The 12819-nt window shown below is 52.5% G+C and overlaps 1 protein-coding gene across 3 annotated transcripts; it reads left to right on the forward strand.

Annotated features, from left to right (window-relative positions):
- Positions 1-16: 16 nt before the first annotated feature.
- On the forward strand, positions 17-12590 carry TMEM127 (transmembrane protein 127). Of its 3 annotated transcripts, none has more exons than XM_032410413.1 (4): positions 17-334; positions 555-872; positions 9198-9362; positions 10151-12590. In XM_032410413.1, exons 2-4 carry the CDS (start codon positions 629-631, stop codon positions 10456-10458), a joined length of 717 nt encoding a protein of 238 aa, XP_032266304.1. In that variant the 5' UTR covers positions 17-334; positions 555-628; the 3' UTR covers positions 10459-12590. The 3 variants fall into 3 exon arrangements, with proteins under 3 accessions (XP_032266304.1, XP_032266303.1, XP_032266302.1); XM_032410412.1 differs by having other exon boundaries at positions 17-171; positions 530-872; XM_032410411.1 differs by having other exon boundaries at positions 17-171.
- The last annotated feature ends 229 nt before the right edge of the window (positions 12591-12819 follow it).

Raw genomic sequence — 12819 nt, forward strand, 5'->3', positions numbered from 1 at the left:
GGCGGGGTGCCGGAGGAGGCGGAGGCAGAGGTGTAGGAGGCCGGAAGTGGATAGGGCCCGGGTCGGTCCGGGCGTTGCGGGTTTAGGGCCTGGGATCGCTCTGCCCCAGGCAGCTGCGGAGCCCGTGACGGAACGGAGCGGCGCCATACCGGCCCTGAGGCCTGCTGACCGGTGAGGAACAGGGGTCGGTGTGGGGAAGGGTCCTTTCTAGCTACAGGTCGCACCCCAGAACACTGTTCCCAGTCCCGAATTCCCGATCCCCGCGGCCCAGTCTGGTCCTCGACCCCCCGGCACTCTCTGGCCGAGACTCTGGAGCCGGGTGTCTCTCGCATCGGTAAGCCGATACCGGAGCTCCCACTCTCCGGGTCCCTGTTCCGCACCTCCGCAGCGCCATTCCAGGGACCCCGTCCCCTCCCGCCCCCCCGACTCCCTGCAGCCCTCCTGTCTGTGCTTGGCCCCAGGTCCCACCCCCTATTCTCAGGTGTGGGCCCTGACAGCGCTGTGTCGGTCTCCCCTTCTGTGAACCCAGCGCCTTGCTCTCCTCCCCGGGACAGGCAGGCTCAGCGCGCCCTGCGGAGGTCCGCGGCGACCAGCATTGACCTCGGAGCGACGGCGGGCGGCCCCGGGCATGTACGCCCCCGGAGGCGCAGGGCTGCCCGGCGGGCGCCGGCGGAGGAGCCCGGGAGGCAGCGCTCTGCCCAAGCAGCCGGAGCGTAGCCTGGCCTCGGCTCTGCCGGGTGCCCTGTCCATCACGGCGCTGTGCACTGCCCTCGCGGAGCCTGCCTGGCTGCACATCCACGGTGGCACCTGTTCCCGCCAGGAGCTGGGGGTCTCCGACGTGCTGGGCTACGTGCACCCGGACCTGCTGAAAGGTGAGGGCGCTGCGCGCCGGCCCTCTTCTTTCTGAGCGATAGAGCCTCCTTGTCTGAGAGCGGAATGTGATGCGGGCTGGAGCAGAGATAGCCAGGGGCAGGCACTTGGCTTGAAGGAAACAACCCCATTCCTGCCTGGTGTTCATGCCCACCAGGTGGCTCTGTTTGGGGTCTGGCCCCTCATTAATTCTGATGTTATTCAGCCAGGCACCTACTTCTCACGCCATGCTAATCTGGACTGCTGCTATTTTCGGATTCTGCCGGAGGAAGGGCGCTGTATATCGAGAACAGATAAGGGTGCTAGGCATCACAATTAGCTGCCCCCTTCCAAGGAACCCATGGGATATAGGAAGGTTTCTTTAGGGCAGCCTGTTGAAGGGAGGAAGAGGAACTTTTCATGTGGCTAGATTTTAAAAGATATTTTGGAGTTCTGCTATAATTGGGTTTTTGCTAGAGAAAAAGGGAGTCTATGGCATTTTCGATAACCAGAAGTCAGTTTCATTGCCAGTCAGTAAAACAATTGGAATTTGATTCTTGGAACCTTTACAAGTGGTCTTGACTGTGGTAAGGTTGCTTTGTTCGTCATCCTGCTTCCTAGACAGGCAGGCAGACAAAGGAGAAAGGGACTGTTCTCTTTACTGGGCACAGAGGGGGCCAATATGGGGGTGGGAGTGGGAGTGGGGGGCTGTTCCAGGGAGCCCCATAGGTCATCCTGCCCAGCCCTGTTTCCAGTAATGAGAGGAAAGGCTGTGTGGTGTGAGGGCAGGACTGCACATGCCTGGCTTCTACCCAAAAAATGGTCAGAGGACCCCAAGAAGCCTTTACTAACAGCACAGTTTGTCACCCCCAAGGTCTTTTGAGCCATTTATGAAGGTCTTCATATTTTGTCCCTGGACCACCCCTGGGCTGTGATGCATTCCAGATGTTTACTGCCACATGTATCAGAAGCATTAGGTATCTTCACATTGCCTCTTTAAGGATTCAGGCACTGGGATTTGAGGAAAAGGTCAAATTCCCTTCTGTGCTTTGGATTATATACCACTTCTGCAGGTCTGGTCTGAAAAACCCTAAGCTTGTAGCCTAATGTTGTCTTTCTCTAAGAGTTCTCTTGCTGTTTTGCATCTCTGAGTTTTTAAGGCTTTAGGGTAGTTTTGTAGAGAACAGGATGGGAGTGTCTAGTTTATTTCCAGATTTCACCATGATGGTGGCCTTTGCTGGTTTGGCTCATTAAGACCCAAGTTATACACACGATGATGGCGGCCTTGTGACATGCAGCTTTTGTCTGCCTGTAGCTGGTGGCAGAAAGGCCATCAAGCTTGCGTGGAGTCTGGATGGTTTTTCCCTCAGCACGTTGCCTTCTTTGGAGCATAGCTGCTGCCTTTCCACCACCCTATCCAGGTCTTTGCCCTCGATCCCCTGCAGTTTCAGTGTTTCAAGAACGTGGTATCACCTACAAACTGGGAGAGAGTTTATGGTGCTTCTCCCTTTCAAATCATTCCTGGGGAGGCTCACAAAATTTGTGTGTTGGAGGGAGAGGCACTCTGATCCCATGTTCTTAGTTTGGAGGTCCAGGAAGCTGTGGCTCGGAGAAGTGAAGTGACCTCTCCAGGGCCACAGAGCTGGGGGCAGAGCTGAGGCTACTCACATCTGTTGACTCCAATATAAAATGATGCTGTGTCGTATGCTTTTTAACCTTTGCTTTACTTCAGTGTCGTAGAGAATGATTTCAGGAGGATTCCACTTTGGAGTGCATCCTTGTCAAAGGCATTTGAAAAATAAAAATAAATTCTTCATGCAGGTTCTCCTTTGTTTATGTATATATTTGCCCTTTTTAAGAAATTTTTTAAGCCAGATTTTGTTTTTTATAAAGCATGTTGCCTTGATCTTTACATTACATTTACTCATGTGTTTAGGGATCTTAACCCATGGATAGCTTTTTTGTGTGTGTTTTTTTAAAGATTTTATTTATTTGAGGGGGGAGAGGGGCAGAGGGAGAGGGACAAGCAGGCTTCGCACTGAGTGTGGAGCCCAACACGGTGCTCGGGCCCACCACCTGAGGTCATGACCTGATCCAAAACCAAGAGTCAGACGCTCGACTGACTAAGCCACCCAGGCGCCCCAATTCATGGATAGTTTCAACCTGCTTTTCTGTGGCCATCTTCTTGGCTATTGCAAGCTAGGAACACACGGGTGTCCATTAATAAGAGAGGTGACAGACTATCACAAAACTATCACAGACTATCACAGAAGAAGGCAAGGAATTAGGAGGCCCCCGATTGCTTCTCTTCTTCCTTTACTCTGTACCTGTTGGGTTTTTGCTACTCAGTGGGCCTTTAGACATGGGCTGTTCTGTGCAACTATGTTGATCCTTAGGGCCTCACCCATGTCCTAAGATGGAAGCCTGGGATATTCTCTATCTCGGGAGGGAGCAGAGCTTCGGGGCACAGATCTGATGGCAATAGATGCTACAGGAGGGAAAACAGACCTTATCAAGTCTCAGCAGGTGAAGGGGGGTGGACAGGGCTGGCAGGCCTTGGAGCAGTGCCTTCCTGTTTCTCAGCCCCCTGCCTGACACCCCATGTCTGGCTTTAGTTTCTCCTGAATATCTTTATTTGGTAGGTGCTGTTCCCACCTCCGCTCCACAGAGGTCACAGGCTCGGGGAGGTCAGGTACCACGGGCTTGGAGGCACAGCTGGTGTGCGCGCCGGGGACCCCACTCTCACCATCGCACCTTAGCACACTCTAGGTTTCTTTTTCTTTCTGTCAGAGTTGCCCAAGGCTTAGTATTTCCCCATCCTAGTGGAGTTTTTCTCACAAGCCCAGCCAAAGCTGTGCTTCTTAGCCCTCATTGCCCCAGTATTCTGGCTCAAGTTGGTGAGCCTGAGGCAAAGCCGCTCACCCTCCTGCTGTCATATGCTGAGCCCCAGGAGGCTTTAGCAAATGCTGGCTCACAAGATTTGGTCCTGAATTCTTCCGCTCCCTAGGGGGTGCCTGCTTCTCACACAGCTCCTCACCCCAGGCCCAGGTCCAGAGATATGCTCAGACTGCTAGTGGCCCCAAGCTGGGGGGGGGGGGGGGGGGGGGGGGGGGGGGCAGATAATCGTTCCTCCTGAGCCCCAGTCCCTCTCCGTCAAGTGTGGCCAGCAAAGGGAAGCATCTTTGGAGAATGAGGAAGTTTGGGTTTTGAAGCCAATGAATCACAGTTGACAACAAGCCACTGGAAATGCAAGGCCCTTCCAGGAAGGGCCAGGGTGCCTGCTGGGTGGTGACTACTGCCGCTGTCGCTTCGAACACCTGCCCGGCCCGGCCTGTCCCCAGAGGCAGCTCTCCTAGGCGCTGGTATCTGGGGTGATACCCAGCCAGGCACTAGAGGGCCCTGTTGGAATCCTGTGTCAGAAACCTGTCTGGAAGCCAGAAAGTCACAGTGGCAGGTGGGATGGATGAGCGCTGAGAAGGATTTGGGCCATGGGGAAGGGCTCTAACTCACAGGGACTCCAGTGAGGGGCAAGGGGAGGGAAGATGAGACAGAAGAGGGGAACTGTCCAGAAGCCACTTTACCCTTCCTGCCTGCAGCCTGTTTGGGTCAGCAGGGGGTGAGAGCAATGGGCCAGTAGACAGGAAGAGCCAGGGCCTTCAAAACAAATCCAGCCCAGTGACTCACCAGTGACCTTGGGCAAAGTCAATTCCTTGGGATCCTATTACACAGCAGCTGCCTTCTTCCCTGGTGACTGGAGGGGACAGTCAGCAATAATTACCAAAATACACAGCACAACTGGAGAATAGGATGTGTTCTCTGTCTTACCAGAGTGTAGTACACTGCACCACTTGTTTGAACTTAAAATTAGGACCCTGCCCCGTGTGCCATTTCTTTCCACAAATAAAATAATACATATGTAACACTTGGGGATTTTGTTTCCCTTTAGCAGCCCTCGAGGTGGGGGATATTCTGCTCTCCCTGCCATACTGATGTCTGGCAGGGGGAAGAGAGAGACATGGAAATCCTGACCCTAGGAGAGTCAGAGCTGGGTTCTGAGCGTGTCTGGGATAACTCTGCCTGGCTTCTCTGTGGGCTCTGAGACCCTCTGATGAGAGGCTAACTGGGACGTGAGGCAGACCCCTGGGGTATCTATAAGCATCACTCCAAGGGAAGTTTGTATTTGGCTTCCCCACCAAGCCTGAGGGTTCACTCACAGCTTTGGAGTGGAGAAAGGCAGTCATGTCGAAACAAAACCCATTTGAATTTTGGGTCAAAAGCTCCGTCTCTGTACCACATCATCACTCTGGTGGGGCAGATTCTTAGTCTGGCTTTAATGGGCTCTTTCCCCGGCCCACACTGGCTGAGGTGTGCAGACGAAGCACCAGCAGAAGGAGGACAGGCACACCAGGGATGACGCAGCTGTGGTCCAGCTGTACCAGCCCCGTGCCAAGGGCGTGGGCTAGTGGCAGGCAGTACGGGCTCATGCCTGGCGTGCTGTGAGTTGACTATCAGCACACCCCTGTGTACGGGGAGCAGGTGTTACAGCTTTCATTTGCTGGATGAGAGAGCAGGGCAGTTAAGTGACTTGCTCAAGGTGACATAGTCTGTGGTCCGTCTAGGATTTGTTGCCAAGTCTGGTGCCTTTCTGGTGTTCCCACTGCTTCTAAGAGCCAGATTCTGATGGCTGCAGAAGCCTAGACCACACCAAGCAGGTTTTGCCCAGTAATTCCCAGCGTAAGCACTTTTCATGGCTTAATGATCCCAACCTTTCTTGCCTAGAATAGGTTTCATGCTTCCAGCGCCTTAGTGAGCTCAGCAGCTGCTGGCTCTAAGGATGACTCTGACAGCATTCATGTTAACTTTTGACCCTTCATTCAAATACAGCTCTTTAGGATTTGATTGATTATATCCATCAGGGAAAAATGAAACAGCTAACTCTGGTGCTTGGTGATTCCGAGCATCATGATGCCAGGGAGGCTGATTTGGGTTTGGCGTCTTAACTCTGCTTTGTGACCTGGCGGAAGTCACTTAACCTCCTGGACTCTCTGAGTCCTCATCTGAGCTTTGTGATGAATTCCCCAGAGTGGAGTGAGGCTTAACTAAAATAACATCTTTTTTTTTTTTTAAGTAGGCTCCACGCCCAATGTGGGGCTTGAACTCACGACCCTGAAATCAAGAATCACACACTGTACTGACTAAGCCAGCCAGGTGCCCCAACTGAAATAACATTTGACCTGTGTGCACAGGCTATTCCTGGAGGGGTACACCAGAAAGGACCAACAACGTTTGTCTCCTGGGAGGGGCAGTTGGACATTTGGAAAGGGAGGAATGTCCTCCCTGAAGCTTTTTATCATGTGCAAGTTTTCCTTATTGAAATAAGTGTATTACGAAACATAAGACACATAGGAGTATATATAATTAATGTACATTTTTAAGGATGGTAATGAACATCCTGTACTCGCTCTGCAGCTGAAGAAAGTGTCTGAAGCCCTACTGTACTACTTTTGTCCTTTAAAACTAACTGTTGGGGTGCCTGGGAGGTGCAGTGGGTTTACCTCCTATTCTTGGTTTCAGCTCAGGTTGTGATCTCAGGGTCCTGAGATCGGCCCCACATTGGGCTCCACGCTCCGTGCAGAGTCTGCTTGGGACTCTCTCTCCCTCTGCCCCTCCCCCCGATGCATGCACACTCTCTCTCTCATAAATAAATAAATCTTTGGGGGAAAAAAAGGTAATTGTTAAAATTTAGTTGATTTTTAAGAACCACCATTAAAGCACCACTCAGAGTACCTGGCCACATTAAGTAACGCTGCTGGAATCAGAACACAGCCTGCTGCAACGCAGAGTGATGTAAGCCCTTACACCGCTCTCAGGTTATTCTTGGATGCACTAGAAAACATGTCCTGCCCCGTCCCTGCTACATGCCATGTGGAGCCCAAGGTGAGCCTTTAACAATATACAAATAAAGGCAGGAAACCGTGTCTGTCTCCAGGGGCTTTTCTTTCAGTGAGGCCTGTGGGTTTCTAGACTCCTCCAGGCCAGCTGTCTTAGGCTCTGCAGGGCTGGGTTAAGTGAAGGCTGGCCCTGGCTGCTGGCAGAGCTAACGCACAGGTGAGCCTCTTGGCTGCAGACGATTTCTCAGGCTGGATGACTGGGCCCAAAACAGATGATTAGCTGACAACAGAGTGACAGATAGTTCTGGGGCAGCTTAATGGATGACCTGCAGCCAGATCAAGGCATATGAGTCTTGTGTGGGCTCAGCCAACATCTGCCTGGTGAATTATGAGCCTGAGGCAGGGAATGCATGCCGTCACAAAGTCCCAGAGTCTCTCTCTCTCTTTTTTTTTAAATATTTTTATTTATTTATTTGAGAGAGAGAATGAGAGAGAGAGAGCATGAGAGGGGGGAGGGTCAGAGGGAGAAGCAGACTCCCTGCCGAGCAGGGAGCCCGATGTGGGACTCGATCCCAGGACTCCAGGATCATGACCTGCACCGAAGGCAGTCGCTTAACCAACTGAGCCACCCAGGTGTCCCAGTCCCAGAGTCTCTTGATATCTGGTCTGGTTCTTCAGTATGGGAGGCCAGACTCTCTGCCCAAGACCCAGTGATGTCAGTGTCCATTGGTTTGAGTCTGCTTTGTGAGGTTCAGGTCCCGTCTCTAGGTTCTTGGACTTTTCTTCAACAGTCTGCTTTCTTCTAGGTCCAGGATCAGTGTTTCTTGGAACGTAGGGCTTGGCCCACCTGCATGGGAATTACCATGGGCTGCTTGCTAAAATCCAGATTCCTAGGCCCTGCTTCAGGCCAAGAGCTCAGAATCTGCGGGGCCTGGAAACATGCTCTCAGCCAGCACCCCTGTGATTTTCATGCCCACTAGAGTGATGACCATGATCCCAGAGCCGCTCAACCTGAGATCAGGACTCAGGAAAGGAGCCTATAGTCTAAGTATTGCCAGCCCTTTCCAAATTTTCCTAAATCAGTTGACAACCCATGGCCTAAATGAAAGAACTTGTCCATGGCTGGACTAGAGAAAAGAGAGGAAGTTAAGGCCCATTTCTCTTTATCAAAGCTTAAAATGGTTTCTTTTTGGATCAGCCTTTATTCTGTGTGTTTCTGGGAGCGCTAGTAGTTTACATAGATATGAAACGGGACCGATAGTATTGTCTATCTAGTTGAATTTTCTTTTAAAAAAGAAGAAGGTGGGGGCACTTGGGTGGCTCAGTTGTTGGGCATCTGCCTTCGGCTCGGGTCATGATCCCGGGGTCCTGGAATTGAGCCCCGCATTGGGCTCCCTGCTCCGCGGGAAGCCTGCTTCTCCCTCTCCCACACCTCCGGCTTGTGTTCCCTCTCTCGCTGTGTCTCTCTCTGTCAAATAAATAAAATCTTTAAAAAAAAGAAGAAGGTGTTAAAAGTCTTAGAAGTTTGCTCTATGTGTCTGGTGTACGGTTGTCATCCTGGGACCTCCCTTCTTCTTGACTCTGGGGACACTCTGAATGTTGGGTCACCTGTTTGAACATCTTCCTTTTTCTTGGTTCACTCCCTCATTGTGGTAGGGCATGCACCCCTCAATGGCTTCACCCTCACTTTAGAAGGTATTGGGGGCTGTCAATTTCTGAGTCTGTCAGGCTTCTGTGGTGTAAACTAGTCACTTCTTAGCTTTTCCCACTTTTGGCTTATACTTGGGCTTATCTAGTCCATTGAGTCTGTTCTAAGTAGGTCCAACTCCTTTTAGTTTCTAATTTCCAGAATTTTGTTTTGACCCTTTTCTCTTTGTGTGGGTTTATGCCTTAATTTCTTTTTCCTTTTGTTTTAGTAGGGTGCAGGGAGGGAGAGCAGAAATAAATGTGACAGTCTAGTCTACCATATTTCCGAATTTATTCAGCACTTTTAATTCTGTGTTCCTGTAAACTGCTTCAACTTCTTTCTGAACAAGGGACTGAATGAGTGACTGGATAGACAATCAGCATTAATCAGCCTCTGTGGCTGTCTCAGATCAGAAGTCCATGGGCTCTTCCTGTCAGCCTAAAGCACGCTTTAGCAGAGTGGGCTAATGTGTCAGGCTAATGGTCAGGGTCTTTACATATGGTTAGCGGAGGGTGGCGAGGACAAGGAAGTGGAGCCCTGCACTTAGAGTGATTTTGTTGGAAAGGGAAGAAGGACTCAAAGCACATGGGAACCTGTCTGCGGTTCGTCTCCTCTGCAGGCCAGCTGGGAGCAGGAGCTGAGACTGCGCCTCCCAGTACTCTCCTGGTTCCCCAGGACTGTGGTGGAGGGGGACCAGCTCTTCCCGGCAGGAGGACTTCCTGCACCAGGGTGTCACTTGGGGCCCTGAAGATTTGGTTCTCCCCCTACAGATTTCTGCATGAATCCCCAGACGGTACTGCTCCTGCGGGTCATCGCCGCCTTCTGCTTCCTGGGCATCCTGTGTAGTCTCTCTGCGTTCCTCCTAGATGTCTTTGGGCCTAAGCATCCAGCTCTGAAGATCACCCGTCGCTATGCCTTCGCCCACATCCTCACAGGTAAGCGTGGGCCTGCTCGCCTTGGGGAAGGAACTGCCGCAGGGCGGAGGCATCCTGTCTGCAGTTGCAGGTGGGGACGAAGGGGCTTCTGTGAGCGGACGCCATTCCAGATGCTCATTTCAGCTCTAGCCTTTCACAAAGCAATGGACTGTGATAGCAGCTTGCTGCTTTCGTTTGCACGTACGCCTGCCAGGACCACGAACCCACTCAGCCCAGCTGTAAAGGGGGAATATTGTTAGTATTCCACAAGAAATCTCAGTGCTCTCTAAGAACTGCAGCTGGAGCTCAGCTGGGCTCATGGGGCCCAGAACGAGCGGGGAAGGAACCACGGTGTCTCACTGTGCCTCCCCCTGGAATGCATGGTCTCATCGGATTCTCTCCTTCCCGCTTGTCTGCACACCACCTTCCTCTGCTTAGATGCAGCTTCTCCTCTCACTCCTGACTGGGCTGGTGTGTTGATTTGACCTGTGGTGGTGCCAACCCCAGCCCCCAAACTGCATGACCTGGTCTGTCCCTTTCAAGCACCCAGGGACTTCTAGCAGCTTGGTATCCCAATTCCAAATTCTTGAGACAGAGAGACTGTGGCCCAGAAGGAGTCAGGCATCTGGCCCTAGCCCCTGCCCCCGCCCGAGAATCCCATGGCGAAGAGAGCTCCCCATCACAATGTCTGGGACCAGGCAGGTTCTCTGAGAATGGGGTTTGGGGAGAGAGGCTCAGTTGGTTCTTTAAGCATCCTGGCTGCAAGGTGCCTACTAACTCCCCTTCTCTGCTGTCTGTCTGTCCCCCAGTCCTGCAGTGTGCCACCGTCATCGGCTTTTCCTACTGGGCTTCTGAACTCATCCTGGCCCAGCAGCAGCAACATAAGAAGTACCATGGTTCCCAGGTCTATGTCACCTTCGCTGTTAGTTTCTACCTGGTGGCAGGAGCTGGTGGAGCCTCAATCCTGGCCACAGCAGCCAACCTCCTGCGCCACTACCCCACGGAGGAGGAGGAGCAGGCCCTGGAGCTGCTCTCCGAGATGGAGGAGAACGAGCCCTACCCAGCAGAGTATGAGGTCATCAACCAATTCCAGCCGCCCCCGGCCTACACACCCTAATGGCAGCCCAGGGCTTTCTTCTGCGGCAGCCCCTCCCCACTCTGCAGCGCCTCTCATACCCAGAGGAGCTCCTCTCCCCAGCAGGCCTCACTGGTAGGATCCTGACCATTTCACCAAACCTTCCCAGGAGAGACTCTGCCTTTAGGGTTGTTCATGTATCCCTGCTCTCGAAACCTGGGATTCACTGATTTTATATAATGCACTGTTTCCCCCTCTTGTCACCTTCCTGTCCCTTCGCGGTCACTAGTCATTACCAACCAGGGATGGCCATACAAGTTTTCTCCCTTCATGGGCCATAGCTTTGAGACTGGGACTTTCCCTGGGGAGCTGCTGACGATGGCCACTCCCAGATAGAAGTGTCAGCAGGTCCAAAGGGAAAGGGGACTGGGCCCTGTAGGCTCACTTCATAAAAGTCAGTGTTTGTCCCACTGCTCTAGCCCTGGACTGATCCCCACCCCCCATTCCTACTTGGAGTGCCGCAGCCCCGGGCCGCCCGCTTCATGGAATTCTCTGCACTTTAGTCTTTGGACTTCCCATCACGTGTGTTCTGGTTTTACGGGAAGAAGGAATTGCTGTCGGGAAGCAGAGCGGCGCTCTCCCCGCCCTGCCCTTGCTTGGGTGGCTGGAGCCCAGGCAGGGAAAGTAGCAGCTGGTATGGGCCTGAGGCCCCCTGGTGCCCATAAAGGATCAGATTGGGGGGGAGCAAGTCTCCCTAGTCCCTTCACCTTTTAAAATGTGAGTGGTTTTAAAAGGAAAAAGCAAAACCAACCAACAGCAACAATACTCTTTTTAAACTAGCGACAAGACTTTGTCATTTTTTCAGACATGTAGCCCATTCCTTTTGGCTCAGCAGTGTTTTGGGCCACAGCTCCCCCCCAGGCAGCTCCTCCCTGAATCTCTCCCAGCAGAATGCAGCCTCTTCCCTTGCTCCCTCCCCCACAGGGACCTGGCTCCCTGGGCCCTTCCTGTGGAACCCGGAGCCCTGTCAGTCGGCCCCGAGGGGCCGAGGACGGTGGCCTGGCTGGCTGGCCAGCGTGGTGCTCCTCAGGACGGTGGCACTGAGATGTAACCTGGCCTCCGTGCAGGAACAGGAGCCACAGCAGGGCAGGAAACCCACCACTCTCCACACAGGAACCGCAACCAGTGGGGTCCCGTTGCGTGAGATGTCAGAACCACCCTGTCAGACCAGCAGACCTGGCTGTGTCCCTCAGGCTCAGTGTGTCCCCTAGACTGTGACTTGGGGCAACAGCTTGCTGCATGCCCCTCTTCTTTTCTCGAATGTACTCTGGTCTTGCAGTACGCTACTGGCTCTTCCTCGCCCAGCCATCACTCTGACCGTCCCATTTGCCACACACGGCTCTGGGTCTGGCTGAATACTCGGCCCTGAGATCTGGGGCACAAAGTGGGAGAAACTTGAGAGACCTTCAGTGTGGATCCAGATGGCCAAGCTTCTTTGGAATCAGTGTCCAGTGCTGAGCTGAAAAGCAGATTGGATCCCAGTTTCCTTTCACAGGCGATAGGCAGAGCAAGACTGGAGAATGGATACCACTGTTGAATTGTGGCTAGAAGGGGACTGTCTTGTCCCTCGTCCTTCTTCAGCTAGTCTGCCTGGGGATGTCTGGACAGATGCCTGTGTGGGAGGTGAAGACCATGTCTGTGCATGAGTGAGCGGCTGTCTGGAGTTCACTGTGATGCCAAAGTGTGTCCCAGGGTGACTCTCAGCACTCTTCCAGACTCTTCTCTTAGGCAAGAAAGACTGCAGTATGATACCTGAGCACAAAGCCAAGGAGCTAAATTAAGTCTTATGTCTTTCTGTAAAGCCGAGTTTGCCTTTGGCAGATCTCCAGGGTGTGGCCAGCTCTCTCTGACCGTGGGTATCTAAGCAGGCAGACCAAGAGAGCGGGCACCAAACACGCATGCCAAAGTGACCAGTCATCTCATGAGGACCCAGATGTTCCACGTGATTCAGAACCCACTTTTTATTAGCTCCCCATACCTCTGGCCTTTCTCTTTTCCCCTGCCATCCTGACACTGATAGTTTGTCATATAAACTCCCCTGGTTGTGTTTTTTTTTCTAGGAAAAAAAAAAAGCAAAACAAAACAAAAAAACAAATTACAAATAAGAATGTAAATGCCAATGGCTCCCTGTCATTTTTCTGTCACAATCTCCCTGATTTGGTTTGTTCCCTTCCTCTTAGAGAAGCAGGAGAAATTGATGAAGTGTGTAATTAAAAAAAAGGGGGGGGGGGGACTTGCATGTGCTTACTCCATGCAAGGCATTTTCACCTCTAAGACCCTCCTAATCCTGACAACTTCCATACCACTTCCAGGAGCAGTAGATGCCTCCAGCCCAAGTCCCTG

This window comes from Phoca vitulina, unplaced genomic scaffold (assembly GCF_004348235.1).
Source record: "Phoca vitulina isolate PV1807 unplaced genomic scaffold, GSC_HSeal_1.0 scaffold12, whole genome shotgun sequence".
NCBI lineage: Eukaryota > Metazoa > Chordata > Mammalia > Carnivora > Phocidae > Phoca > Phoca vitulina.